This window comes from Eublepharis macularius, chromosome 3 (assembly GCF_028583425.1).
Source record: "Eublepharis macularius isolate TG4126 chromosome 3, MPM_Emac_v1.0, whole genome shotgun sequence".
NCBI classification, from domain to species: domain Eukaryota; kingdom Metazoa; phylum Chordata; class Lepidosauria; order Squamata; family Eublepharidae; genus Eublepharis; species Eublepharis macularius.
Window position 1 is genome coordinate 134,972,918 of NC_072792.1, and position 27,908 is coordinate 135,000,825.

The window sequence follows — 27,908 nt, forward strand, 5'->3', positions numbered from 1 at the left end:
ACTGTGCTGTCTCTTTAAAAGCAATGTGGCTTAAGTTTGTTGTGTTTCATTAGCTTCAATGGAACTTAGTCAAACTAACTTTCAATGAACTGTGCTCTGTATTTTTTAGTTCCATGTCAGACATTTCTATTTTTTAAGAAAATAAATTCAAAATAAAGAATGCCTTAGATTTAAGAAAATTCTCACATGCATATACTTATATAGAAATAATTCTCTCTTGTTTTTTTCCTGGGCTCAAAAACCCTAGGCATAAACTTTTTCCCCCCAAAGGCTGAATATAGTCACTAGTGATTTATAGCTTAAGTTAAACTTTAACGGATAATGTACAGTTCATGCAAGTTTTGATTTTGAACAAAATGTCAGGCTTAGAGCCATGAACTTTCCATTACAGACTGTGACATGGACCGCACCTCTTGAATTGTTTTTCATTGAGCCATGGTAATGAAGCCATTGCTACACAAACCTTATAGGAACATTTGAAAAATGTGAAGCTTTTACATATGATCTGTATTGAATTCTGATATGCCCATACAATTCTCCATTGGTGTTAGCCAGGGCTTTTTTTCTGGGAAACGAGGTGGTGGAACTCAGTGGGTTGCCCTCGGAGAAAATGGTCACATGGCTAGTGGCCCCACCCCCCTGATCTCCAGACAGAGGGGAGTTTAGATTGCCCTCCGCGCCGCTCAGCCTGGTCTCTGTCTGGAGATCAGGGGGCAGGGCCACCAGCTATGTGACCATTTTCAAGAGGTTCCGGAACTCCGTTCCACTGTGTTCCCACTGAAAAAAAGCCCTGGTGTTAGCTATCTTAGATATATTATTTTTAATCATAGAATATAATTGATATGTTCATAGTTACTTTCAGAAAATATCTTCAGTAACCTGATCGTAAAGAGCCATTTTTAAATAAGCAATAAGCATGGGGTTTCGGAAGGAAGCCCAGTTTACTATACTTTGCCAAAACATTTGAGAGTATTGTTTTCACTTAGACATGAATGATAGTTATGTCCACTGTACAGACAAAGAAGATGCCTGTTTCACAACTAAGTTCCATTGAAAGGAAATATCTGCCGCACTTTGCAAAACGCTCAGAACCTTCTCTGGAGTCTGCATGTCTGACAATTCTAGAGCAGTTTTTGTAGAAGCAGAGCCAACTATTTCCTGGCAGCTTTCAAAGCATGAGTAAGGAGATGTAACTTTAGAAGAGGCCCTCATTTAATCCTGTCAACAATTCTGTGGCAAGATTAAGGTGAGAGAAAATGGTACACTCACTGTTAGCCAATGAACTTCAGGGTAGAGCAAGGGCTTGAAATTGGATCACTCACATCCACAGCACCATGTCATGATAAAATGATGTGGTCATGTAACAGTTTCATTCTTGAAATAAAGAGCCAAACCTTTAAAAATAACACATGGTTGGCTATAAAGGGCAGCTGTACTGTTAACCATTTGGGAAGATGTGACTTTGACAGCTGTAGCTGCTGTGCCCCAGAATCCTTTGGGCCATCGTTTGCTTTTAAAAACTGGACTGATGCTAACTGGACTGATGCTAGCCAGGCTTGCTTCTGCTGACCATTCCAGTCATTCAGCTTCTAGCTTCCAGTGAGCAAGTATCTTGAAAAGAGGCAGGCAAAGGGAGGCATATGTTTGTGGTATAATTCTAGACAACCTAATTCTGGTATGAGAGTAACCCACTACGTTTTTTGAGAAGGTTGGCACCAAAGTGGCTCACCATTACAATCTGTCACATTTTAAAATTAAAGACAGTTGCTGAGATGCATGGCTCTATTGTTGGGTCTTCCTTTTTTTCAGTTAGTAGAGATTACTAAGTCAGCCAGTCATTTGGATCCTCCCCACACAAGCTTGTAGCATGTGTTATGGCATCAGCCCCCCCCCCCCCCAATCCAGGAGTACAAGTGAAAACCTCAACATTGGTGTACATCATTGGGGTTCCTGGTAAAATCTGAACAGTTATTAGGCACTCCTGCATATGAACAGACAAAGCCATTTCACTGCAAAAAGGGGTACTCAGAGGCAATCTTATCAAACTCCCTCCCCATTCAAGATTACAGAGTCAATCCCATCAGCCATTTTCCCATTCAGAGGTATCTCCTGGATTGGCAATAACAATAGCCCCAAATGAATGGAAGAATCCACCAGACACCAAATGGAATCCCATTAACTACCCCAGACTAAGTCATTAATCCCAACGGGCTTTGGTTCCCTAAAAATAGCTTGTGAAATGTCTTCCCATTTGTCTGGACCACCTAAATTGTTGTAATATTCCTAAAACCTTCCTACATGAATTTGGAAGCAGTTCACTTTGAATCATCCAGTAAAATTCAAAGTTTGTCCCATAGTCCAATCCCAATAAAAACAGCCCTAATTTCCCGGCAACTTTTAACAGGATTATCCTACCTACTGCCCCATAAAACTGCACAGGATTCTCCAAGGGGAATTCAAGCAGGCCTTGGTCCCCATATCGCTTCCTTTTTCAGCCTCTGCACCCCAAGTGCCACCTGAGATCACTTGACATGCGCTATTGCATCTTCTGCTGCTCTCAAACTCTCATGGAGTCTCACCAGTATCAGGTTCCTATGTTTTCTTTATGTCCGTTGTTGTTCCTTTAGCAATCCTCTCCAAGGTATTATTAAGTAGCTTACCTATTGGTTTTATATGTGTGTGCACGCACATGCATGTGTGTGGTTTATTTTATCCTGTATCTTGATTTTTCTACTTTCTGTATTTTTTCCGATACAGATTTGAATTGTTCTATTTTCTGCCTGCTTTATTTCTGTGAATTGCTGCTGAAATTGGAACTCCAGTATACACCAGAAAGTGATCCTAAATATAGATTGTCCAAGTGGTGCAGATGTTTAACCCAACATGCAATGGGGATGCTCCAAAGTGAAGGGCCTTACACTTGTACCCCATTTGGGTAACAAGATGATGGTGGGGGAAGTATCCCAGCCTAAATTTTCTTGCGAGTTGTAAAATACTTCCATAATTTCTATGAGCACATAATACAGTTGAATTGAAACTCTCTCTCAGGACATAACTGCATGATATGCCTGAACATGTAAGTTAATGGATGTGAACACTGGAGCCAGAGAAAAGGGGCAAAAAGACCCCATCCACCATTTCCATTGGCAAAACTGGGCAAGAGGGAAACTGTAAGCTCATACCCACTCCCTGCAATGCTCTTTTGCAGTATTGAGAGAACAAGCTCTTTTAAATGTGAGCTCTTCCAATATGCATCTATCTGTGAGTCCCATTGCTCCCCTGTGACCCAACACGTGTCAGGTGTATTGTGTAGTTATATCCTCACTCTTTCTCTATGAATAAGAGTGAGAGAGAGCATCACAAGTGCAAGTAGGCACTCTGTTGGATGGCAGGTGTCCATCAGATGAAATATTACTCACCACATCTCAAAAAGATTTCTATTTCTTGTGACATGTGATTTAACTTTGGCTGAGTTAGCCTGTTCGTATCCTCCCTACTTCTTCCTTCTGTGCCAGCTGCCAATATACCATTAAAAATGACTTTTATGAAATTCATCCATGTATATTCTGCTTCCTGACTATGAAAGAAGAATAGAAATTGGGGTTTAAGTAGGTCAACAAATATTTACCAAATACACAGTAGGCTAAATATTATTATGAATTAATACTCAATTGTTCTGTTCTATTGGTTTTGCCTAAAACTGTGTACTTCCAAAAGTTAGTACCTATGAAAGAAGAATGGTAATGTTTTTTAATGAATATAGATACATGGGAATTAAGCATAAAACTCCAGGTCTATGTCTGATTGTCAGGACCTGTGGCAGCCACGTGGGAGACAGGACCACTTTATAGCATGTGAATTGGCCCTCATGATGGGGGGGGGGCAGGGGGAACAGATCTTTGTCTCTACACAATGCAGTTTACATGGGGACACTCAAGTGATTTACTTTCTGTGTGGTCTGTGTATTCTGTCTCCCTAGAAGTGCATGTGTACCACAGTGGAAGAACAAGTATAAGATCTTTCACTTGAGTGTCCCTACGTAATATGTCTTGTGTAAAGAGACTCTGTATTAAGAAACAATTGTTTAGATTCTGGAAGAGACAGAAAAAGAAGCAGGCAGAAACTGCTGTGAATTGGCTAAAGCACTTTAGGGTGTAAGATCTCTCTCTTTTTCTTCCTTTTGGTCTCTGAGGATTTGATTTGATATAGCTGATATACTGTTCTATCAGACTTCGTCTTTGCTTCCAAATACAGCAAAAATGTTACAAGTCTCTAGTGTTTTCTCCTTCAACAGAAACCAATCCAGGTAACTATGTAAGTAGTTGGTGATGCAGGGGGTATGTAACCAATTTTTATATTATCACAAAGATCAAGAACATTTCAGCTTTAGACTGTCAGACCTTATATCTCAAACAGCCAAGGGAGTCACTCAATTATAAAAAACATTTCACAACCATAATGTCTGTATTTAACTAACTACACAGGCAACAGTTTCAACAGTTGTGTGTGTTAAAGCATTGTGATTAGAGGAAAAAGGTCACCCCAATGCAGCTAAAATTAGTTGAGATTAACTCAAATCCCATTTCTTTCTATGGGACTTAGTCCTGATTAACTGTTTTTTCTGGTTTCAATGGGATCTATTTCTAAACTATACCTGGCAAATACACGGGATTTGCTGTAGTTAATTGGGACCATTTCATGTTCCAGAATGGTGTCTTGGCATTGGAAACAGGTGATTTGTATAATCAGCACACCACATCACTGAAATGCCACTTCAGGCACAAGAAGCTGTGGACAAAATAATGCCTGTCAACTCCATTTATAAGCTATGTTGCTGTACCTTGGCTCTTTGCTCTTAGTTCTGCTGAGGTCAGCTGGAGGACAGCTCAAATGCCTGGAGCAGGAGCAGGTGCAGGCTCCATTAACCCAGAGCAAATCCATAATTATACAGTTCTGAAAGTCAGTACTGTACAGCCAGATGTGCCTTGTTGTATAATGCTGTAAACTGTAGTACCAGTGTTCTAATAAATGTTGGAAGAAAAGCTGACAGGGATGTATGTAACAGGCTTTAGGAAAACATGCCTTCTCTAAGCCAATGAAGCTAATGTCTGCATATTCAGCTTGTTAGCTCTTATCCAACCCCAAACTGGAAGTGGAGGAAGTGCTGCTGGTGGAGGAGACGATATTGGTATGGGGGAAGGTTCAACACAAGCATGGAGATATCTGTGGTTCCAGAGGAGGTTGCACTCCCCCTAAAAGAGCAGATTTGTAGTGCTGCAGGACCCAGGCCTCTTCTTGGAGGCAGTGGTTGCCAGCGGCACATTTCACCAGCTCCAGCTGGTGAGCCAGCTGTGGCCTTTCTTTGACAAGAAAGATTTTACCACTGCGGTGCAATGTGCTCTACATGGAGCTGCCCTTGAAGACTGTCCAGAAGCTGTGGTTGGTACAAATGCTGCTGCCAGAATGTTGACTGGAGAGGGTCACACAGAACATATTACTCCAATCCTGGCTCATCTTCACTGGCTCCCAATCTGCTTCAGGGCCCAATTCAAGGTGGCTGCTGCTGACCTTCAAAGCCCTATACAGTTTGGGACCAACATACATGAAGGACTGCTTACTCCCTTATGAACATACATAACTACTGCAGTCATCTTCAAAGGCCTTGCTTCTTGTGTTCCTGCCAGAGCTGGTGATTTCCAGTGGACATATGTCATTATAGGAGAGGGTTTTTTTGGCATTCTGGTGCCCTGTCTCAAGTGATTACCATGACTAATGGATGTTACTCAGTTTCATAGGGCCCACCACTATCTTTCCAAATGGTATGTATTAGGATAAAGGGAAATCATTGGAATATCAGGTGATTGGGGAACTATACACAGATGGTAAAACTCTGTGAATCTTTTGAATGATGAGATGGCTGTCTTGATCAACTAGTATAAATAATGGAATTCCCATTATGGGGATTGGATGCCCGAAAAACAGGGAGCCCAGCCTCATAAACCCTCTTGTTATAGCACTAAAGATGAAAGAGAGAGAAACTTGATGGAAGGATATCCATGATCCTCCGTCATGAGAGTAGACCTGAGAGATTCTGGCTTGAGGTAAGGATAGTCAATATCTTCCAGTGGCCTACCCACGAGATAGAGAAGTCATTCAAGAATTGGTAGATATACCCACTTTGTATAATAATCAGGATACTGTGGAGGCCAGGATATTTACTGAAGATTTTGTTTTGAAGTTGAAGATTGTGAATACATTTAGTATCTATTGTTTCTATGAGTGTCTTTCATTTTTTTGCTTGATCAGAAGTAGAATTTATTTATAAGTACATAAGTGTGATGGTTGCAGTCTTTTTATAATTATACATTTTTATTTCAGTTAATAAACTCACAAACATAAAACATGAACTACAATCGTGCAGTCATCTAAATAATATATCTACAATTATCCATTACTACAATTGTCTACAATCTAAGTAATACATAAAACATAAACACAATAATCTAAATCATATGAAGGAAACAAAACATAAAACTACTATTATTTAAATAATATAGTCATCAATGAATGATATATCTATATAGAACTTGCTTATCTATGTTTTTAATTTTTCACTTCTATTTAAATATCTTTATTCTATCTTTTCCATCTATTTTCATATCTAATAATAATTTTATTACAAATATATATTGCCAATCTCTTCTCTTCCTCCCTTTTCTTCTACCATTTTAATTTAAATTTAACACAATGTTTTAATTTTAATTTATTCTTAATTATTCTTAATTTTCAGCTATATAATACTTTCTATTTTTCTTGAAATTCTGAGATTGGCCTGTTGTGTATATAAAATATTAATTTTGGCATTGTTATATATTTGTATAATTTATTCTTCCATTCCTTCAGATCTGAACATCTTTCTGCCTTCCATTTTGCTGCAAATATTACTCTTGTTGCTGTCACCATGTACTATGCATTTTTGTGACATTACTTGGTAAAATATTTAATAACATAGTTTTGGGATTCATCACAGATTTAAATTTTAATATCTTCAGCATTTCTTCATATATTTCTAGCCAATATTTTCTTGACTTCTTGCATGTCCACCATAGGTGGTAAAATATTGCAACTTGCAGGCTGCAGTTGTACCACAAGGCCACAGATTTTACACCACAACCTGGTACAGTTGTCAACCTCCAGGTGGAGTCTAGAGATCTTCCAGAATTACAATAGAACTCCAGGCTACAGATATCAGTTCCCCTGAAGAAAATGGCTGCTTTGGCATTATACTCTACTGAGGTCCCTCCCCTCCCTGAGCCTCATACACTCCAGGCACCTCCCCCACCAAATCTCTAGGAATTTCCCAACCTGGATATGGCAACCCTAGAACCAGGTCTTCATGACTGGGGCAGTTGTATGAAGTGATACTACTATGTCTAATTTGGCCCTAATAGTCATTTCTGGGATGAATATAATTGCGTCTTTTTAAAATTAAGTGCTATCAAGTCACAACAACCGACCTATGGCAACCCCTCAAGAGGTTTTCAAGGCAAAAGATAACCAGAGGTGGTTTGTAATTGCCTTCCTCTGCATAGCAACTATAGATCCCCCACCCAAGTATTAGCCATGGCCAAAATTGCTTACTTCTGAGCACTGACAAGTTTGGGCTTCTCTGTGCTACTCGGGCTGCTGTTGTGTCTGTACACCGTATTTAAAAAAAAACCTCAAAGAAATACGAAGTAAACAGAGTGTACAAGGAAGATTTAATTTGAAATACAGTGAAATCAATGTAAGGATTGCCACTGACTTCTTGTTTTGGAATAAGTCCTTAAAGAAATAATGTTCAGGTCTGTGCTTCTATCTTATTTTGTATATATTTTCACATGATTCAGTGAAGAGCTTTACCCTGCAGTGCTTATTAGACAATGTCTTGACTTGCTGCCAATAAACCTCTTGGGAGTCTTGCAAGGGAACAGTAAGTCACTTCTTATTCATCAGGGGAAAGATCTCAGTTAAAAACCAATCTGGTATTTTAATTCCACGTGCCTTCTCCAGAGGCTTTGATTGCATATGGATCACAAATGCTTGGATGTAACAACAGAATATTCCCAGGATACTCCAAATCCTTTAGTAATCCCATTTTACCCATATGAGTATTCAAGACAGCATGATTTACACAACATTTTTACGAGGGTAAATTATACATTTTGCTGCTTGCTTTTAAACTTCCCACCCTGCCATTTTTTCCCCCGGATGGGAGGGGGAAGAGAGTTCCCTTGCAAGTGGCATGAAAAGGGGCTCTTTCAAACACCGTGCCGCTTGCTTCACTCGATGGGAGGGGGAGCCTCTTTCCCCTCCCATCGGGCGATGCAAGCAGTGCGGTGTTTGAAACTTAAAGTGCCCCTTTTTCAGCTACTTGTATGTGGCACAAAAAAGGGCTCTTTCAAACACTGTGCCTCTTGCTTCCCATCAGGGGAAGCAAGTGGCAGGGCAGGAAGTTTAAAGCAACCCTTTTCTTGTCTCTTGCAAGTTGCATAAAAAGGGTTGCTTTGAGCTTCGGGATTTGGGTTATCCCGAATTGTTTTCCCGATTTGGGTAAACCCGAAGCAGTATACCTGAATCTTTTTCGGGTGCACACAGCTAGTTGTAATCTCCACAACCTTCCTTAAAGATGAAGCCATTTTTGGGCTACCACTTTGGTTCTAACATGGGCTTAGGGCTAGAAAATGGAGTCTGCATCCTGCGAAAGTGAAGCTAACAACAGTGGCAGTGAGCCATGCAAGATGGTGAGTCATTAATGGAATGTAGACCCCCTCCTCCCTAGAGCCCACCTCAGCCTGATTAAATCAGAGGGCCAGTCTCCCCAATGAATTTGGAGCCTCTTTCCTGAATAATATGACCCTAATGAACATCCCAGTCTCCAAAACAATGAGCAATGGCCTGGCCCCAACTAGTTCCTCCTTTTAGCTTGGTAACTGTATAGGAAGATTCCTGCCCTCTCCTTAATCTTGTTATTCATCCCCCCCCCCCAGGGCTGTGTTTCTCCAAACCTCCTCTAGGAAGCATTTTTAACTTTTATGCAAACTAGGAAAACTGATTCTCCAGCATTCTGATTCTCTAGAATTAGGTTTTCTGATAGCCCTAATGCAGAACAGGATCTAGCAGGTGATCACCCTCATCATAGACCTATCATCTTCCCAGAGACAGCCATTTATCATTTCCTGTTCTTTTGTTCACTTATCATTACCTCACCTTATGACCAGCACATTCCAGATCATGAAGATCTGTACTATAAGTATAGCCCACAAATTGCCAATATTTTGCGCCAGTTTTTCCAGCTAATGTCCCTGTGTGGCACAGGCACCTTGGAGACACGAGCTGGTCTCTGTCTCTGCACTCCACTCTTCTGCTCTTCACATCAGGACTCTACAGTGTTTCCACACTCTGCAGGACAGGTTGTATGCCCCCCCCCCTGCTTTTGTTTTCCCTTATAGACAGATATCTGTTAGGGAAAGGTTTTTGGTTTGCTGCTCTACAATCTCTCTCTCTTTCGTATTTTTGTAATACTTGTTTAATTAGGCTTATGGTATCTCATTTCATTTTAAAGAGAGTTTATTCCCCCTAGTTATTCTGAACTCTGGGCTGGATCTGGACCTTGGCATACACAGGTTAAAGATCTCAAAATATTGTTTTAAATATCCTGCAATACATGTATTTGTTCTGGGCCAGCACGGGGACTCTTTTGCTTGTTACAGGGCGTCCACATGTATAGCAATTCAGGTAACACAGTGGACGATGCCCAAATACAGTGAAATATTTTTGATCCCTGCACTGAATCCTTGAACTTTAAATGTATTGTTTATTTTTATTATTTATGTTATTTATAGTCTGCCTTCCCCACTGAGACTCAAGGCGGATAGGTGTATCTGTTGCTCTCAAATTTTGATTAGCCCAATGGCTCCTGAGAGCTCTTCCTACCAAATAGGTTTGCCATTCTCAGCCCTTAAAGTTGAAAACTTAAGAAGACACTGTTTGAAACTAGGATACAACTACATACTATTTAATTGTCTGCCTTGGATCCTAACAGTGCAATGCTAAACAGAATTATGCTTTTCTATGTCCAAGAACCAAACTAGGTGAGACTGTGTTCTAAAGTCCACTATGGGGACATCTTCACCATTTTCGAGATTAAATTCCCTCTATTTACAAAAGCCTAGAGTGCCCGATCCTGATTGGGGCCATGGGGGAGGGGCTTCTGTCCCCCCCCTCCACTCATGCACTGTTTTCAGGACCCCAGTTGCAAGGGTGGAGATAGGAGTCCCTCCTTTCCTTACATCTAGAGACCGCGGTCATTTGGAAACATCAAAGCTTTTTACTGCAAACACTGTCAAACCACTTACTGAGATAACATGAATTAAAATGGTAGCTACACAATTCGTTATTTTAGGTCCCTTCAATAGACTTTAAACTCACTTTGGCTTCTGAAGGGAAATGAGTTTTTTAAAAGGATTTACAAGTATAACAACAACAACAACAAAAGAATCAAAAAAGGTTTTGGAAACCCCGGATTAAAGCTTCATTAACAGTGGAAGGATATTTTATTTTTGAAATGCGTGAAACTTTAAGAACATTGCCTTCAGAAGCCAAAGAGAGTTGAAGAGCCAGTATGAAAGGGACCTTAAAAATCCACTTTTCCTAAAAACATGCATTCCTTTTTCAGAGAAACTTCATCCCAAGTCTACAAAATGAAATCACTGGATGCATCTACAATTTAAATAATGAATTATTTATTTATTTAATATAAACTGTTCCTCATGGAGTGTAGAAAGCCTATCCCTGACATTACCAAACATTTAATATTCTTAAAATATATCATCTCAAAAATATGCAGCACAACAGACAGGAGATTTGGCATTTGGCAGTCATTGTTTTGTACTTCCTGTTAACAAATTACAGTGTACACTTGTTCTTTTCACATGTATTGAGTAATTCTCATGTTACAGTTAACATATGTACAATGCAATGTGTGATACAAGCTCTATATTTATCCGAGCATTGGTACTAGTTTCATTCTTAAACTGAATATGCTTTGGCTCTTCCTTACAAACAGATGTAACACTTGTACAGGCAGGATAAACATGCGTTCATTGAGATGTGTGAACAGGGCTAGAATCTTTCGGATATGTTGCCATTACATTTTCAAGCTGATTACGTCCTTCAAAGTGATAGATGAGATTTTCTGAAATCTAGCTGTGGTTGATAGATCATGTCTCTTACTCTTCTTTGGCCCAAATCTATAGTTTTTTAAAATAAATATCACAAAACTAATTTCAGTTCGACTATTCAGCTTACTTATCTGTATTTGACAACAGCATTTCAATATATTTGATAATCAGCAAATTTACCTGGTCCAGGTGAAACATTTTAACAGCAAAAGTAAATTTAAAACTATAGAGCCACCACCTGGTGCAATGTGACCACTACACTTTCTCTCATATTTGTGTGTGTATTTTAAATTATGTTTTTTCTACATCAATGAGGCTTGTAGAAAGAAGAAATCAATCATTGCCAAAGCTCAGAGGTGTTTTTTTAATTAAAAAAAGGAAATGTGAAATTATGAAGCAAAGGTTGCAATCATGAGATGAGAGAACTGCACCCCTCCCACTGCTGCTATGAGCAATTTGTATTATCATCTTCTGCTCACAAGGTAACAACACATTTTGTGGTAGTGTACCAGGCTGGAAACACTGATCCAATTAGGGGGGTATGTTGTCAATGTGATTTCTAACCTCATATTTCATCCTATGAGGAGAGAAGATAATACATATTAACCCTGATAATACATATTAACCCATACTCCCAAGAGTATGGGAGCAACCACAGGATGGAGTCCAACCACACAGGTGAACACAAAGACAGTGCTTTTCTGTTTAAAAAGGTGCTGGTATTCATATATAGGGCTGCACTGATTCCTGCCAATTTCCCCCTCAGAGGTTAGGAGAGCCTCCCCAACAGGTATTAGTACTCAATACCAGTGAGAGCTACTACCACCCACACACAAAAAAAGCCTTGTATAAAGATAAACCAGGTTTCAGAATTGCACAAAGTGGAACCTATGCATTTGATGGCCATAAACATAATTACTCCATGTTGTTCTAGTATAAGGATGGCCTATCGCCTGGATTTAGTCCCAAGGAATTTTTTTCAGGATCCTAATGCCTTACTAAATTTAAATCAAAGTATGGTGCAAAAAAAGGTTTGTAGTTTCACTGATAAGGAATAAGAAAATGAAAACATTGCACTCTGTTAATATTAATTTTCAGCTCTTTGATTTTATGGGTAATATATCAATGCACATATTTGGATATTTTGCTATCTGTAGAACAGTATGTGCTCCATCAATAAAGGCGCCAGCTTTATTATGGATCCCAACAACTCACACGCACATAAATAAACTTCTGCCCCCCTTACCCTAGATTATATTCTCAAGGAGCATTCTGTTTTTCAGACAATAAAAGTTGTCTATTGCTACTGTGATAGAGAAAAGAAAATAAGGATGTTGTATTTAGTACATTTCTGTCCTATCCCTCCTCCATTTTATTCTCACAGCAATTCTGTGAGGTAGGTTGTGCTGAGAGAGCTGATACTTTACGCATCAAAGATGCCTGTTATAAACAGACAACACTTTTATGCTTTTCACGAGAAATAAATACTGTGAATTCCTTGTTGATCTTGCAACTCAGGATGACTAACTTGTATTTTGTTTGGTTTCAGAGCATTAATTGAATGCACAAAGGTAAATTGCACTGGGTAAGAGTACTTAGGGAATATTGTGCTCTTGTCATTAATGTGAGATTAGATAGTCACAATTGGAATCTGGGTCACCACCAGTGAACTCTTGCAATTCATTTTGAAAACAATAGAAGAAGCCATTATCCTGCTGGAGCACTTCAGGCCCATTACAAATTTTCCAGTTCATGGCAGGATAGATAAGCTCCATCAGTTTCTTGCATAGAAGTGTACTTAATTGGAGGAGGCGGTGGCTTGAAAGATGGTGGTCTGTTCATACTGAAAATGAATACAGGGTCTTTAAACATAAGCAGCCAATAAAACTTAAGGGATAAAACAGTAGACAAGGATAAAACAGTAGACAAGGCAGGCAAAATTAAGACTCACATTCACCATTTTGTAAAGATGATGTGACCGTCTCAGACAAAACCAATTTTCTGTATCATGATTTGTGCCAAATTCTCATTCCATTACTATCAAATTCTTTTCCACATAAATATATCTGAATGGCAATTAATGGAGATAATGGCCAAAAATCACACAAACACAACTCCATTAACTGATTGGACTGCAGTATGCAATAATATGTGCAGGATTGCAGTCAGTGACATTACTGATACATGAAAAAAGAATAGTTATGGATATTGAATTTCTTTTCTAAAATCTTTCTAATGTTGCTGTCAGATTTGAACTGGTTTCCACATGTTACAGAATTTAAGAGTTTTCACACGTTAGGGTTCATTGGTTTTTGCAAAAACTGGCCAAAGAATTAAGAGTGTTAAAATCTAAAACTGGCAACCTTGGGAGGTTCAGATAGTTGCCTATATTGGGATGAGCTTTACCATCATTCATGTCCTTGAACAATAGCAAGTGGGGTGCAAGTTTTATTTGAGTGTTGGCAGTAGAGATGGGCACATCAAATTACAACCCCAAAAAAACGCATGAACCGGGCCGGTTCATGGGAGCTTGTTTCCACGAAGTTGTCTACTGGTTCGTTTGGGTCATATTAATGGGGCACTTTTCCTGCCACTTGCAAGCGGCAGGTCCCCTTAAACTATCAGCTGGCAGGTGGCAGGAGGGAATCCCCCCTCACCCCCTGCTAGCTGATAGTTTAAAGGGACCTGCCACTTGCAAGTGGCAGGGCCCTTTAAAAGGCCCTTTAAATGTGCCAGTGCGGAAGAGGAGGAGGACGAAAACAGCCTTCCCACCCCTCGCAGGAGGAGGGGGGACACTGCGGGCCTGCAGGGTGGCTGGGCAAGGTAAGTGTGGGACTGGGGCTGGGGTTTGGGCCATTTAAAGGGCCCTGCTGCTTACAAGCAGGTACCTTTAAACTATCAGCTGGCAGGCGGTGGGAGGACTCCCCCCCCTGCCTGCCAGCAGATAGTTTAAAGGGACCTGCCACTTGCAAGCGGCAGGGAAGGGCCCTTTAAATGATTAAATGCCCCTCTCACTGCTGCTAAGCAACCGTAAAGGGGCATTTAAATCCCATGAACCACGAACTGGTTCGGGAACTTGCCCCAGTTCGTGGGAGTTCGTGGTTCTTGGTTTGTGGAAACTCACGAACCACATGGTTTGGGTTTTTTGTGGTTCGTGCCCATCTCTAGTTGGCAGTGAATTACTGAGCAATGTCCCTTTGTGTAGAACTTATTGATAATTTGGGAAGGCAGCAGGAGAGCTTGCAAGACTAGATAGGTCAGTTTCCATATACTTCTCTTTGTTTGCTCTGCAGTGTTTGTTTGCTGCAGTGTTTTTGTTACCCCAGAGTGCTACTCTTTGGGGTTCCTTCTGGCTAACTCCTCTTTCTGTTTCTCTTTAAGTCACATCAAGCCTTGCCCTGCCTCATACACTTTCCCATAGGATTTCCTAGTACTATTTCTTTTCACATATCTATCTGAAGGAGTGAGCTCTGTCTCATGAAAGCTCCTATTGAAATAAATGTTGTTAGTTTTTAAGATACTAGTAGGCTTTGTTTTATTTTGCTATGACAAACTAACACCCTTTTGCTAACTCTTTCTAAGCTCCATGAAGGCAAGATTTGCTTTTTGCAATCCTTCTCCACCCCAGCATAGAGAATGACTATTCTTCCTTTCCTATCAAGGTATGCAGTTCCTCTAAATGAAAGACTTCTTTCTCTTTCCTAAAGCAACAAGCCTCATGTGAACTGTATTTCTTATGCAGCATCTCCCTTATGCAGAACAAACACAGCTCTATGCTAACAGAATTAGTTAGTTTGGTCACTAAAAATTGTTTGCAGGTTGGTCACAGACTCCAGTTGTTCATGAGGTACAAATGCAGATGTGCAAATTAACAGGACTTCTCCACTGACTAAGATCCTAAACTAGGGTTTAATCCAATTTTAGTTAGTGGAAAGAAAACTAAAACTTCATTTAACACCATGCCTGCATTCATACCTTGCAGATCTAGGGTTGCCAGTCCCTTTTAACCTCCAGCAGGGGGACTGGCTCCCTGCACTTACCTCTTGGAGTGGGGGGTACACGTGTGTGCGCTCCCACAAGCACGATGACATCACTTCCGGGAAGTGATGTCATCACGCAGCCCCCTGGGAGCAAGCCCACACTCTGCAGGGGCATGAATTGGGGCCACTGTGGAGCACATGAGCACTCCTGTGTGCAGCATCCCCCAACGGACCTGTTTTGGCCCAAATCAGGCTCTTTTTGGTGCAGATCGGGCCCATTTTGGCATGGATTGGGGCTGCTGCAGAGCGCAGGAACTCATCCCCCCACTGGCCAGGTAAGTGGGGGTGGGGTGTGTGGGGTGGGGGCAGGGATCCGCCGCCCCCACCGGGGGTCTGGCATCCTTATGCAGATCACAGGTAGAAGCCCTTCTGACTGTCCCATCAACCAAGGAACCTTGGTTAGTGACTACACAGGAGAGAGCCTTTTCGGTGGTAGTCCCATGATTGTGAAATGATCTCCCCAGGGAGGTGTGCCTGGCCTTTTCATTCTGTAGCTTCTGTGGAAGACTCCTTTATTTAGGATAGCTTTAAAATATATTTTATACTCTATTTTTAACCTTTGTTTTTCACTGTTTGGGTTGTTTATATTTTAATAGTTATTTGTTTCATAGGCCATTTTCACACAGCCAGGCGCCCGGAAGATTGCACGAAACTCACAGCATAAAAGCATCTTCCTAGCACAATTTTCTGACGTCATCGGGCCATTAAAGGAGATCGTGCTGGGAGATCATGCTAGGAAGACGCTTCATGCCGTGAGTTTGTGCGATCTCCCGGGTGCATGTGAAAACAGCCATATTGTAAAAACTGTTGCTTTGTTTATATTTTATACTGTAATCCACCTTTAGTTCTTTTTTTGTACAAAGGTGGCTAATAACAAACAAACAAACAAACAAACAAACAAACAAACAAACAAACAAACAAACAAACAAACAAACAAATAAGCAGCGTCATTTGTGAAAAGGAAGAGGGAACTTGTAAGGTGCATTCACAAACCAACAGTTACTGTGCTCATTTCCCTAAAATATTTGAAATATGAATATAGCTTGAGAGAGGGCATCATAAAGGGACAAAGTTATGCATGGAGTGGAGCAATATATGGACAGAAGGTTGTTCCTGTCTCATTACCCTAGTGTGTGAGGGTCAGCCAGTGACTTATAGTAGATTCAGGATAAGAGTGGTAAAATGTATTTGTTCACAAAGTATATAATTAATTTGCGGAGTTCACTGCCACAGTATATGGCTAGTGGCTCAGGTGGCTTTAGGAGGAGACCAAACACATTCATGGAGGATAGGTCCATCAGTATGTAGCTTAGTCTATTAGTTCAGAGCAGTACGGCAGTTTGGGAAGCAAACAATGGTGGGGTGCTATTGCTTTCATTTCCTGCTGGTGAGTTTCCCAGAAGAATCTGGTTGACCACTTTCGGATACTAAAATATGTGGACATTTAGTCTGATCTCCCTACAACCATACTAGAGAACAAAATACTACATGGGACTCAATATACTTACATCTCTTTTTGATAATGGCACCATTTTCTGATTCCCAAAACTATTAAGAAACTGCAGATGAGAAGTAATGCTGCTACAAATGCTGGCCAGGAGAAACGTTGGGGTCCTGGCCTTGTTGTGGCACCTGCAAAAAACACAGAACACCACAACTGTTGTAACTCAGTACAATAAACATTGAAAAATCACATTGTCCACATTTCTAAACTAGGGGCTAATTCAGACAATGCTTTTTTTTTAATGCAAGGTTCCTAAGGTAGCTACATCCAAGCAGAATTGAATTTTGTAAAGTGGTATTTACATATACAGCAGCAATTCCTGTGATAACAGCAACTGCAAAAATATGGCTAAGGTGCTGGAAATTGTGGTGGGTCACATCTGTGTTCCACTGGTTTCCACAATGTATTTCTCCAAATGGGAATGTGACAGAGGAAACATTGAGGCTGTGTGTGTCTTGCCTGCACATCAGATCCTAACCTGCACATCAGTCTATCTGTGCATCCATGTAGCTCATGACAGGGTATCTGAAAGTTTCAACTATCTCTATAAGAGATGAAATTTTGGGCCTCTCTTGAAGGAGAGCATGATAGGCTTGATATGAACAATCATTCCCCAAGTGTGTGGTGATCCAATTCAGAACTGCCACCAACCCACCCACAGAAACATCCTGTACAATCAACAGTGCAATCCTAAGCAGTTACACCCTAAGTCCATTAACATCCATAGGCTTAGAATGGTATAATTCTGCTTAGAATCTACTATAATCGTTTTAAGGGCTGTCCCATGTAGAACAGATTTTCAAGTCAGTACCATCTACAAAAAGCTATCCAAACTTCTCACCCCCAGGTCTTCCACAATTTTTGCCCCCTCAGGAATTCTCTGAATGTTCTAAATGTACTTCCCTAGAAAACCAAAGAGAAGAGACTACATGGACTATTATTTTGGCAAGCATAATTATTTTCCTGTGACTGCTGCCATGGTTTTAAATGTTATTGTGTAATAAATGTACACATATAACAGTGAATGATGATGATTACTAAAATGAGACATGAAGATCTCAGGAAGGCCTACCATGGTATAAGACAGAATAGAGAATTCTTCCAAGGAAAAAAATTAGTGCAAAGTGTTGTTATATACATTGAATTGTGCAATGGATAGCCAGCATTCATCACTCCTGTTCCACGTGCGTGTTGCTAAAGATATAGTCAGTGCTGGTGGATTGGGCAGCATTGCTCACCATCACCACCCTGACCAAAGTTGCCTGAGCTGACAACATTGGTCATTCTTGCAGGTGCTATATCAAGGTCAGAACCAAAATGAAATAGTTCAACAAGAAAATTCCTTTTGGGGCAATAAAAAAAATGATTTACCAGTAATATTAAGCCCATCCTTTACGGTGGAGAAATTACCAGTTCTACTTAATGAGGCTTGTTCAGTCACTCCTCTGGCAGACAGACTGTCTAAAAACAAAAACAAAAGTATACATATATCCTTGACTTGATTATAGTATTCTTAATTTTTTAAAAAATGTTATCACTTGTGAGGTTCCCTCTTTCCTGATCCCAATGGCTGCCCCTCAGCCATCCTGCTAACATGCGTGGAGGCATCTCAAGTCTCAGAATGAGTTGCATCAATGTATTCCTCACTCTTCCCAAGGCTTCTGTTCTCTTATCTTGAGAGCAGTGTTTTCTCTTTCCTCCCTGGCTGGATTCTGGAGTCCACTTTTTATAGGACATGCCATGCTCTGCCCCCTTCTAAAGTCGCCCCTTCCCTTCCCCCTCCTGTCACTTCTGCCTGTTGTGTTAGAGGGAAGGGAAATTATTCCCTTCCTTTGCCTCAGGACAAGCAGTCCCTCTGGCCCCTGCTGTCCTTTGTGTGTCTGCTGCTGAAGACTACCTAGAATGGGCTGCCTTGCCTACAAGCCCTGTCCCACTCTCCCCCAGAATTTTGCCATTGAGGTCATGGCTGTGTCAGCCTGGGATTGCAGCACTGGCCCTTGTTGGAAGTCCTGAGATGCTTCTTCCTTGGCCTGGCCACATCCCTGAATCTTTGAGAGGCACCTGGTTGAGTCCATGGCTGCTGCTGGCTGGACCTGGTTGGATACCTTAATGTTGGGTTGGGTGCCAGGGTCTCAGGCCAGGCTGCCTCCTGCAGGTGGAGCCATGTTGAATCTGTCTATGGCTGGCACCGTCCCCAGACATCTCTCCTATATAGAATTACTTTTTAGAACCTCTGTGCACATTGTATATGGCCTTGTGTGACTTTGTCCTTAGCTTTTTCTTTTTCTTTTTTTGCTGCATCCATTTCCTTCCTTTTATTATGTGATTCTCCCACCCACTCCTAAATCAATGAGGTCAGAGCTAGTGGCACCAGCCATATTTTCAGATGCTACATAGGAAAATATCAAGAGCAGGAAAAGAAATAAACTGATTGGACAAGGATAGATTTGAGAGAAAAACAATGACTCACCAGTAATATCAAATGCAACCTTTGTCGTGGGCGAAGAGCCAGGGCTAGTCAATGAGGTCAGTTCAGTCACTTTTTTTGTAGATAGATGGTCTTTAAAAATGTAATATATACAATGACTTTTAATATTCTGAAGTTAAATGCTATCACTGCTAAGTATGCTCAAGCATCTACCAGTTTAGCTGATACTTTTATTAATTTAGATTAAATATTTATACCCTGTGTTTCTCCATTATGGATTCCAAATGCACCTATGACATCATTCTCTTCTCCATTTTATCCTGACAACCCCCATCCTGAAGGCAGAGCTAGACATGATGTCTGGCACAGGTTTGTACCTATGTCCGTTTTTAATTGATTTGTAGTTTTTTATCACAGAGCGTGTGGGCCCCATCCAGAACATGCACAGAGTGAGGCAGCCTTAGTATGTGGACTCTCTGGCTCAGACGTGCAGCCTTACCACCTTGCCCTGGCATGCCAGGTTGGTGGAGGGGGAGAGATTTCCCCTCAGCTCTCCACCTGGCCATGAGAGCAGGAAGAAGACAGCAGCAGTAGGCTGTGCAGACTCTCTGGCCAGGATGCCATTTTTCTACTGTGAAAAGAGGTAACAGCCAGAAGAAAACAATGGTGGAACATCACTGCTTCTCCCTCCCTTCCAGGAATAATAACAGTCCAGGATAGTAGATGTAATGATTTTACGTAAATGCGTGTATGTGCCTTTAAATCCTTGGTGTGGCATAGATGAAGAGTGGGGGTGAAAGAGAGGGATGAGTGAGTGATATGATTGGTTGATGACTGAGAGTGTGGACAGAATGAATGCAGTGAGAGAGTGGAGAAAAAAGATTCAGTCAGGGCAAGAGATGCAAGCTTTGTGCAGCCTTAGCATGTGTATGTTGTCTGAAAGAAATATAACCTATGTGGAAACTGTGTGTTTGTGAAAGAACATTCAGTCAGGGAAAAGCAGGCAAACTATGTGCGCCTGAGAAAAGGTCTTACTTGTAATTGAGAGAGAAATTAATATCAAAAGCAGGCCAGCTGTGTGCAGCCTGAGCTCGTGTATGTTGTCTGAAAGAAATATAATCTGTGTGGTAGCCTGAACTGTGTGTTTGTGAAAGAACATTCAGTCAGGGAAAAGCAGGCGAACTGTGTGTGCGCCTGAGAAGAAGTCTTACTTCTAATTGAGAAATTAATATCAAAAGCAGGCAAACTGTGTGTGCGCCTGAGAGAAGATCTATGTGACTGAGTTTAAGTAAAGTAACTTTAAGAATTGAGAACTACTCTTTTGAAACCATCAAGTTTTAGAAATAATATGAGGTGATAGACCCGAGAGCTGTTGATAATGAACAACAATGTTTAACGTATAAAGAAATAACTAAAACTGAAGCATCCAAACTTAGAATAAAGACACAAGAGGAACTATCACCTAACTACGATTGGTTCCAGTATAGACAGATCAGAGACTTATATAATTCGGACTCTGTAAAGGGAGGTATACGAATAGAGAATTCGGAACTAGAGCAGACCCTTCTTAAAGAAGATAAGAAAAGAATATCCAAGGTATACCAAGTACTGTTGAAGTGGTATACCGAGGATGAGATAGTTAAAACACAAATGGTGAAATGGGCTATAAACTTTAATAAAGAAATAACAATGGAGGCATGGGAATACTTGTGGAAAACTACAATGAAGACAACGACATGTATTAATATCAAAGAGAACATTCATAAAATGATCTATCGTTGGTACATGACACCAAAGAAGATTGCGCTAGGGAATTTGAATACTTCTAATAAATGCTGGAAATGTAAGAAGCATGAGGGCTCCCTCTATCATATGTGGTGGTCGTGTGAGGTAGCCAGGCAGTACTGGGGGGAAATAATAAGAGAAATGAGTGAAATTTTACAATTTCAAATTAATAAGAACCCAGAACTCCTGCTACTGAACTTGGGAATGGAGGGAATTCCAGCCCAACACAGGACGTTGATATTTTATATGACAGCAGCAGCTAGACTTTTGTATGCGCAAAAATGGAAAGTACAAGAAGTGCCAACTATTGAAGATTGGACTTACAAATTGCTGTATATGGCTGAAATGGACAAGATGACAAGAAAATTGAGAGATCTGGACTCAGGGCAGTTCAACACAGACTGGGAGAAGCTGAAACAATACCTGGAGAAGAAATGGGAGGTGGGAGGAAAACTGTGGCAGTTTGAGAACTACTGAAGTATTGAAGTAGAGGGGGGAGACTTTACCGGGGGGAGAAGAGATAAATGTGAATTAATAAGCAGTCAGATTAATAGATTGACATATATATAGATATATATAGGTTAACAAACAGAACATAGAGAAAATAATTAATTATAAGGACTAAATATAAGGAGCGATTAACTAACAATATTTCCTTTTTTTTCTGACAAGTTTTGTACCAAACTGAATGTCTGAAGATATAGATGGGTCAAATTGATTGACTACGTGAGGAGAGATATATAGAACTATTATAAAAAGATAGAATGAGTAATATATATAGAGAATAAGTCAAATTGTTTGATATAAACGAATGTATGATCTATATGGTTTATGATATATAGAAATACCTGAAATTGAAAAATTGAGATAAATTGTTTATCTAAGATAGAAACAAAGGCTTACAGTTTGGGCATATAATGTTAAAAATAGTTAAGGATGTACTGCTTAGAATAATGGAGAATATATATTTGTTTTAGATAGAGGAAGCTAATAAAATTAAGGGAAAGGGGACAAAGGGTTGGAAAGCTGTTGGAAGTCAACAAAAAGGGGGGGGAAAGGGAGGGGGTTAGAGATGAAAAAATTGGGGAAAATTGAATGTAAATGTGGAAATAATGGATTCTAACCCAATAAAAATTTTTCAAAAAAAAAAAAGTTTTAGAAATAATATGAAACCAATACGCTTCTTATAAAAAATAAAAGTTTACTTTGTTTTTTTATATCCCAGAGTATCTGTCATTCCTATATCCCATTCATATCCTCAGGGGCACATAGTATCACAAAAAAGCCTGACCCTTGGGCACGTTACTAAAGGGGAAATTTAAATAAAATATCTTGGAATATAATATTCCTGGTGGCAGCAATCTACCAAGAGGATGTAAGAGAAAGATTAAAGGCAAATTCTACCCAAGAGAAAGAAAGGACCATAACAGTAGACCTCACTGCCATGCCCCCTCTTTCTTCCTGCCATTGCCTCCTTTTGCAGGAGAAAGATGGTGGCCTGGCCAGTGAATCTACATGGCTCACCACCATCTTCCTCCTGCTCTCACTTGGCTTTCTGCTCTCCTGGCAAGGCAGAGGGTTGAGGGACAATCCCTCCCCCCGCAACCTGGCACTCCAGGTCAAAGTGGCAAGGCCACACCATTAAGTGACCTGGCTGGCCAGTAAGTCCATGTGCTAAGGCTGCCTTACTCTGCACCTGTTCCGGACGGGGCCTCATGGCTCTGCTAAAAAACAAATCAATTAAAAATGGCATCAGCGGACACAAGTACAAACCTGAGCCAAACATCAAATCTAGCTCTATCCTGAGACGTAGGTATGATGAGAAAGAATAACTAGTAGGCTTCTATAGCAGAGTGGGGATTTGAACCTGGGTCTCCCGGATCTTAGGCTGGTACTCTACCCACTATACCACAGTCATCATTTTAAAGCAGCAAACTGATTTTTCAGTGAGCTATTTGAATGTGTCCATTTTGTATGATTATACTGATTTCTCCCAGGATTGCAATGCTTTTTTGCACTAAATCCATCCCCTTGGACATTTATCTGCCACACTGCCTCCAGTTTTAAAAGGCACATATCAAGCTATCAAGACCCAGAACAAAATCTAATGGTTGAGTAAGAATAGATTTGAGAGAGAAACAATGACTCACCAGTAAGATTAAACCCACCCTTTACACTGGGTGAAGAGCTAGGGATAGTCTGTGAGGTCAGGTCAGTCACTCTTTTGGTAGGTAGATTGTCTTAAAGAACATACACAACACATCAGAACAGTTTTATTTTAACATTTTGAAATTTTGAAAAAAATGTTACTCCTATTAAATATACTCAAGCACCTGATGATTTGACTCATGCCCTGTTTGACATTTGCAAGCAGAAATCTGATTGTTAAGAGGAAAAAATCCAGTTACCGTTTATAGATCCAGAGGATCTATAATAACTCAATAAAATATTAAAAAAACTCCCCATGGACATACAAGAATGCATCCATACGGACACACCCCAGGAACCACGACCAGGAAGATTCTACCTACTACCCAAAATCCACAAAGCGGGTAACCCAGGACCCCCAATTGTTGCAGGAAAATGCACCATCACAGTAGGAGTCTCGGGATACATGGACTCTATCCTCAGGCCCTATGCCACCAGAACACGCAGCTTCTTACGGGACACCACTGACTTCCTCAGGAAAATACAGTCCATTGACAACCTACCAGATGACACCATCCTAGCAACCATGGATGTGGAGGCCTTGTACACCAATATCCCACATGCAGATGGATTGCAAGCCATACGGAATATTATCCCGGACAAAACCACAGCAAACCTCGCCACTGAACTTTGTCACTTCGTACTCACTCACAATTACTTCGAATTTGGTGACAACTTATATCTACAGGTTAATGGCACAGCCATGGGCACACGCATGGCACCACAATATGCTAACATATTCATGGCGGACTTAGAGCAACGCTTCCTCAGCTCCCATCCACTGGAACCACTACTATACTTAAGATTCCGGGATGACATCTTCATCATTTGGACCCATGGGAAGGAAGCCCTTGAGAGATTTCATCAGGACTTCAATAACTTTCACCCTACTATCAACCTAAGCCTGGACCACTCTACACAACAGGTACACTTCCTGGACACCACTGTACAACTACATAATGGACGAATAAATACCACCCTATACCGGAAACCAACAGACCGATACTCATATCTACATGCCTCCAGCTTCCACCCTAAACATACCACTCGGTCTATTGTCTACAGCCAAGCCTTACGTTACAACCGTATCTGCTCCAATGCTCTCGACCGAGACTCATACTTAAGAGATTTACAACAAGCATTTTTGAGACTACAGTACCCACCAAATGAAGTGAAGAAACAAATCAACAGGGCCAGACTAGTACCCAGAAACAGTCTGCTCCAGGACAAACCTAAAGGAACTAACAACAGAACACCACTTGTTGTCACCTATAGCTCCCAGCTCAAACCCATCCAACGTATCATCAGTGAGCTACAACCCATCCTGGAAAATGATACCTCTCTCTCAGAAGTCCTGGGTGGAAGACCTTTCCTTGCCTACAGACAGCCCCCCAATCTTAAACGACTTCTCACTTACAATCATGAATCGGCCAGCAGAGTCACCAGCACAGGTACCAGGCCCTGCAACAGACCCAGATGCCAGCTCTGCCCCTATATCTACCCAGGGAATACAATTACAGGACCCAATGGCATCAACTACACTGTCTCTGGCTCTTACAGCTGCTCATCCTCCAATCTGATATATGCCCTCATGTGCCAACAATGTCCTTCTGCTCTGTACATTGGACAAACCAGCCAACCTCTACGCAAAAGAATAAATGGACACAAATCTGACATTAGAAATGGAAACGTCCAAAAACCAGTGGGAGAACACTTCAATCTACCAGGACATTCCACCAAAGACTTAAAGGTCGCTGTGGTTCAACAGAAACCTTTCAAAAACAAAATCCAACGGGAGGCTGCTGAATTGGAATTCATATGCAAATTTGACTCTGTCAAGCTGGGACTGAATAGAGACTATGAATGGTTATCACATTATCACAGGTAACAGATTCTCTTTACAGAGGCGTGATCTGGGGGAGCCCAGTGATGCCTGGTGTGGGCTTTCGGGGACCACAGTTCTCTTTGTCAGATGCAGCTGACGGGGAGAGCTGTGGTTATCGAAGGCTTATACTACATAGGAATTGGATACCTTCACTGCTACAAACTAATATGGCAAACTGACTGCACACCAAAAGGAGATGTTTACATTTCCAAGCAAAGGGATGTTTTGATTGCCTCCACGCTAATTGCATTCTGTCTCTTTGTGATATACGTTCTTTCCTCTCTCTCTCTCTTCTCCCCTCCTCTTCTGTATCTGCCCAGTTTTGATCAGGCATCTGATGAAGAGAACTTGATTCTCGAAAGCTTATGCTACAATAAAATTGGTTAGTCTTAAAGGTGCTACTGGACTCTTTTTGAAATTACCGTTTAGGCATCTCTGTATGCAGAAGAATTCCTCCATGATTTTTTTTTTCACTTTGAGCCAATTAACATTGCCATACCATGAATGTTAAAAAAAAAATAATGCACTGGTATAATAGCATCATTTTCACTTTTTTTAAAAGATGACCTCACAAGCATTTCACAGGCTGACAACCAGAACTGCAACAACAGAAGCTGCAATGGCCTGGTGCTATAGAGCAGGTAGCTTGTCAGAGCTGGTTGATACAAATTTTGACAACAACCATCAGGGTCATCTGATCAAGAGCTTGCCTCATGTCTAATCAAGGAAGTCAAGCAACATAAATTCCCTTGACAATTGTATTTGTCCAGGGACTGAAGAATCTCATTGGCTCACCTTCCCTATTGTCAGCTAATCTGATTAGCTGTGGCTTCTCAGGTGCATTCTTTGATCTGTTCCTTGAGACCAAGGGAACCTGGGATCTGGGGAGCATGTGCTGTAATACTGAGTATCCCCATAGCATCCCATTACTAAGGCTGCAATATGACGATGAGAGAGGCCACTTCTCATTTTAAAAAAGCACAATAAGATCTTAAAAATACATTTCAACACATAAAAAGCTGAAGCTCTATATGTGAAACATCAAGTTAAATAAAACAAGCATTACTTGATATGAATATTCCTGGCACACTTATAACCGTTTTTTTGCTTTCCAAATTTCTAATTACAATATTCATATTTATCAAACTATAACAGTGATCTACATCCAAACAGTGCTGTATACTTACATCCTGGTAGTGTTAAGATCCGATGGTGGGTGATATGTACAGAGGCCTTTGAGGCTACAGTGCTGGAATCCAGCAGTCCTGCATAAAAGTTAATTTATATATTTAAAGCCCTAATACCCTACCAATATATTTTTTTTATTTAAAATTTCTATTCTGCCCTCCCCATGGTTGGGCTCAGGATGGATAACAACATATTGGCACTTGAGGCTGCTTCTAAAATTTTGACAATAATTTAACACAAAAAGAATTACAGTGAAAATTAAACAAACAAATAAAGACAAGAAAACAGATACTGCGACCAACTCAGTGTTTCCCTCTTCCTTGATGCAGAGCCATGGCAAGACAAAGTAGACAACTGTTTTCACCTATGCCCTCAGTTCTCACCTCAGCCCTCCTGTGGCTGCCTCTTTAGGGACTACAGACAAAGAGAAGATGAAAGGTACAAAATTCTGAGCCCCTCATCAGCCTGAAGGCCTGCAAGACTGGGGAAGTAATGTGATTTACTTTTATATGATATTCAGGTTAGGAGTGAGGGGGACCCACAGAGATTCTTTGGGGGGGCCATAGTGGCTCTCTATAACTGTGGCTGTAGTGAACCTGGTGGATATATTGTCTTCCCAAGTAGCTGCTGAGTGACCTCAACAGCAGCTCTCCTTTCCTACGCCACAATTCTTAAAGTAGCCCATACTCGTCTTCTTTCTTTCTTTTGCAGTGCTGTGCAGTGCTGCAAGACTAGAAGAACAAAGTCCAATGTATGGTCTGAAGGCACAAACTTCAGCAAATGCTGATGCTAAACAAGGCTGAATCCACACGGCTCAAGTTTGCTGCTATTTTCCTGCCATTTATGCACTTCTCAGAGGGCTGTTCACATACTCTTACCTCAATCCTGCCATTCTATCGTATCTGTTGTACTGCGCCTCTGACGAGGTTGTCACGCTTTCAAACGCTTCTCTTGGGCAGTTCTCACTATGGATGTGAACAAATAGAAGCGGTTCCCAAAGAGACCGCCCCCTCTTAACCACCCCCACTTCCTTGTTTCTTGCCTTTCCAGAACACCGTCCCTCTTTGCCAAGCAATTCTTATGGTCCCAACTCTGTCCAAGGCATGCCTGCACCTATGCCCTGTTTATTTATTTTTTTAAAAGGGAGGGGGCATTCCTAGTGCTATTGTGCAATCCCATTCATGAAGATCACCCACAAGCAGTTTGGGAAGTGGCGTTGTAAAAAGTCCGTGGAGGCATCAAGGGGGACTCTGCCATTTTTTTTACAGTAAATAATGTTTCACTGCCGAAGGAGAGCCTAGGTAATTTCTGATAAGCGGACTGTGCCTGCAAAGGTTGACTCTTTCTGTGTTTTTTTTTTAAATTAAAATGATCAGTATAGTGAAAAATTGCTATCCTATAATTATAGTTGAGCGGTAACATTAACCAATTGCAGGCATCAATAGAGGTGTGGCCCTGCCATTGCAATTGAACAGAAAATCGATATAGTGAAAATCTAGCATTAAATTTTTTTAAAAGGCTACGTGATGTTATCATCAGTGATGGCAGATCTAAACCCACCCTGTATTGCGTGATTCTCCCAGGGATGTGAACGGAGTATAGCACAACGCTGGCACAGTAAAAGAGGGGATGTGAACACAGACTGGGA

The 27,908-nt window shown here is 40.9% G+C and overlaps 1 protein-coding gene across 1 annotated transcript in view; it reads right to left on the minus strand.

Annotated features, from left to right (window-relative positions):
- Positions 1–12,776: 12,776 nt before the first annotated feature.
- The window catches only part of CD96 (CD96 molecule), a 54,428-nt gene continuing 39,296 nt past the window's right edge, over positions 12,777–27,908 (minus strand). Inside the window, exons 10-15 of the mRNA XM_054974431.1 lie at positions 26,260–26,337; positions 23,130–23,219; positions 19,237–19,326; positions 18,138–18,227; positions 16,771–16,894; positions 12,777–13,065 (exon numbers count right to left, since the gene is read on the minus strand). Of these exons, the coding sequence (XP_054830406.1) occupies positions 12,957–13,065; positions 16,771–16,894; positions 18,138–18,227; positions 19,237–19,326; positions 23,130–23,219; positions 26,260–26,337 (581 nt within the window). The 3' untranslated portion in view covers positions 12,777–12,956. The remainder of the gene's footprint in view (positions 13,066–16,770; positions 16,895–18,137; positions 18,228–19,236; positions 19,327–23,129; positions 23,220–26,259; positions 26,338–27,908) is intronic.